At 45.5% G+C, this 3,071-nt stretch overlaps 1 protein-coding gene across 1 annotated transcript; it reads right to left on the reverse strand.

The window, feature by feature from the left end:
* Positions 1–25: 25 nt before the first annotated feature.
* Positions 26–2,712, reverse strand: LOC108251562 (mucin-5AC-like). The gene is made up of 5 exons (XM_017441912.3): positions 2,557–2,712; positions 1,353–1,394; positions 956–1,277; positions 509–623; positions 26–163 (listed from the first exon to the last, which is right to left on the reverse strand). The coding sequence occupies exons 1-5, from the start codon at positions 2,630–2,632 to the stop codon at positions 26–28; spliced, it is 693 nt and encodes a 230-aa protein (XP_017297401.3). The 5' UTR covers positions 2,633–2,712.
* Between the last annotated feature and the right edge of the window lie 359 nt (positions 2,713–3,071).

The raw sequence follows: 3,071 nt of genomic DNA on the forward strand, positions 1-3,071 counted from the left end.
GAGTTAAATATAAAGTTTATCAGAGTTAAATATAAAGTTGATCAGAGTTAAATATAAAGTTTATCTGAAGAAACTCACCATCTTTGATAAAATCGTTGGAAATACCATCAAAGTTTCCACACAGCCCACACGTCTGTTTCTGATATTTCTGATCGATTTCAATCTGTGAAGAAAATAAAATCAACACTTTATTCAATAAAATGAATAAAATCAGGGGTCCAGGGAAACAGAGACCCTAATGACCCTCAGGAGGGAGGGGAGGGAGATTATTCTGCTGATGAGTTTAGCTGCAGAAATGGAGCATCATGCAGTTAAAGCTTGGAATTTAGAAGTGAGAAATCTCCCTGATGGGAAGAGAAACATCTTCAAATACAGAACAGAAATCCAGATGTTTTCCTTTTAAAACTTTGAGGATTCTGTAACTGTGAGTTTAAATCAGTTTCCTGTCAAATAAAATGTGTAACTGTGAGTTTAAATCACTTCAGATGTGTTTGTGTGAGCTTCATACATCGAAGGAGTCGTCCAGATTCCAGACAGCTTTGATCCCAAGACTGGCTTCAACAAAGATGGCCGATTCTGTTCGTTTAATCGTGACTCCGAACGCAACGTGTGGCAGAGACACCCTGCAGCAACCAGACAGGAAAATATCAGCTCAAAGTGCACTTTTTATCCAGTCAGCTCTAAACTTCACACCACGAGTGACAAAATGTGACTTTTTAACAGATCAAATATAAACTTTAGGTTAAATTGTCCTGTTTTCATTTTATAAAATACTTATAGAAACTAACATCAGGCTGGATTGTTAAAAGTTGTGATAAAAATGTTTTTGGACAGAAATAAACTCAGAAAAGGAAGAATTTCCTTTAAAAAGAGGCAGAGATGAGGAGAGACCCATCAGTGTCTGAACTGGACCTGGTTCTGGGCTGAGCCCGGTTCTGGTTCTGACTGAACTCACGTCTTCTCATTGACGGTCACTGAGCTGTTGGAGATCTCCAGGATCAAACCGTCCAGCTTCATGGTGATGCTGCTGATGGAGGAGCTGATGGAGGAGGAGCTGATGGAGGAGGAGCTACTGGAGGAGGAGGAGCTGATGGAGGAGGAGCTACTGGAGGAGGCGCTGCGTCTCATCTGGACGTTGAAGCCTTCGTAGCTCCCGCTGCACTGAGACAGCAGGACGTGGTTACAGGTGGAGGGAAGCTGGAAGAATTGTCCATCGAAGGTCTTGAAGTGATGGTTTCCCCACGTCGTGCACACTCGGCCGATATGAGACACGTTCGCTGCAGAAACGTTCAAATCATTCAGAACACGATGCTTCATCTGATCAAAGCTGTTCAAATAAAACGGATCGGTACCTGAGTCCAGGTTCAGAGTCTGGAGAGAAGGAACGATGGTGACTGTAGAAAAAAACAAAATCTTTTTAAGAGACCGAATAAAAATCCTGCAAACAGTTTGAAACCCAAGAGAAAAAGATTCCAAATGATCTGAAGACGTTTAACTGAACTAACGGAGAACCTGAGCAAACTGCTCCAGCTGCTCTCCAGATGTTCAGCAGGATTTAGATCAGGGCTCAGAAGGCCTTCAGAACAGTCAGATGTTTGGTTCTGACCCGTTCTTGGTGTTTTGGACCCATGAGCTGAGACTGAGACCGAGCTTTCTGACTCTGAGCAGAACATCTGGCTCCAGAAAGTCTTCAGGTTTCATTGGACCCTGAACAGATTCAGGACCAGAACAGAACCGGGCCTCCTCCATGTTCCCCTGCAGGTTCAGGGTTCTGCTCTTTGGTTCTGGTTTGGGTCTGTGGTCCAGAGCTCTAAAAGCTCCAGTTTTGTCTCATCTGTCCAGAGGACATTCTCCCTGAAGTTGTGTGGATTCTCAGTCTGTATTTTGTTCCAGTCTTGTGTTTTTATGACTTGGTGTCTTCTGCTGTCTTCCATTAAAGCTGCAGAGTATTCAGACCAACGTCCACCCCTCACCTCAGAGCTCCGTCCAGACCTGTGGACCCGTCACACAGCGGCCGTCTACAGCAGCCGTCTACAGCAGCCGTCTACAGCAGCCGTCTACAGCAGCCGTCTACAGCAGCCGTCTACAGCGGCCGGCTACAGCAGCCGTCTACAGCGACCGGCTCACGGTACGAAAACAACGAAGCTACGAACGGTCTGATCTCTTTGGAAGTCGTTCGGGGCTCTTTGGTTGCAGTTCGTATTATCCGTCTCTTCTGTTTGTCTTCAGTTGTCCTCTTGTGGACATGTCCAGGGAGGCTGTCTCCAGTCCTGAGGACCTTGACCTTCTGTAGTCACAGTCTTTGAATGAATCAGTGTCTCCTGAGACAACCCTGTCCTCAGCTTCCTGAGCTCCATGTCAGTAAATATATCTACATACTTTCTATCCACAGAAAGAACCAGGATTAAAACTATTTATAACATTTGGTTAAACTAATTTCAGAGACTTAAAGATCAAAAGTTAGAACTTTGAAAATATTTAAAATTTATTTGTCAGAAAAGCTTCAGAAACTTCAGCACCTTAAAATTCAAGTCAAGTTTTCAGGTGAGGATTTACCTGTCTGAGAGAAGGCTCCGCCCAGCTGGGTCAGGTAGGAGAACCACAGGCTCAGCAGGACTCTGTGGGTCCACATGTTGGTCCTGATGAGTCTGAATGACGGGCCTCAGCAGAACCGCTCCTTTTATAGGTGGAGAGACGACTATTTACTCTGCAAACAGGCAGCTGCCGCCCATCTTCATCGTCCTCTGCTTCTTCATCATCCTCTGCCTCCTTCATCGTCCTCTGCCTCCTTCATCATCCTCTGCTTCTTCATCATCCTCTGCCTCCTTCATCATCCTCTGCTTCTTCATCATCCTCTGCCTCCTTCATCATCCTCTGCCTCCTTCATCATCCTCTGCTTCTTCATCATCCTTTGCCTCCTTCATCGTCCTCTGCCTCCTTCATCATCCTCTGCTTCTTCATCATCCTTTGCCTCCTTCATCGTCCTCTGCCTCCTTCATCATCCTCTGCTCCTTTATCATCCTCTGCCTCCTTCATCATCCTCTGCCTCCTTCATCATCCTCTGCCTCCTT

Source organism: Kryptolebias marmoratus, linkage group LG15 (genome assembly GCF_001649575.2).
Source record: "Kryptolebias marmoratus isolate JLee-2015 linkage group LG15, ASM164957v2, whole genome shotgun sequence".
Lineage (NCBI taxonomy): Eukaryota > Metazoa > Chordata > Actinopteri > Cyprinodontiformes > Rivulidae > Kryptolebias > Kryptolebias marmoratus.

Excerpts from the sequence above, each read along its gene's own strand:
- LOC108251562 (XM_017441912.3), bottom strand. The coding sequence starts at position 2,632 with ATGTGGACCCACAGAGTCCTGCTGAGCCTGTGGTTCTCCTACCTGACC. Across the intron at positions 1,395-2,556 it reads CGGAGCCTTCTCTCAGACAG|TCACCATCGTTCCTTCTCTC; the intron begins GTAAATCCTCAC and ends TTTTTTCTACAG. Across the intron at positions 164-508 it reads ATCTGGACGACTCCTTCGAT|ATTGAAATCGATCAGAAATA; the intron begins GTATGAAGCTCA and ends TTTTCTTCACAG.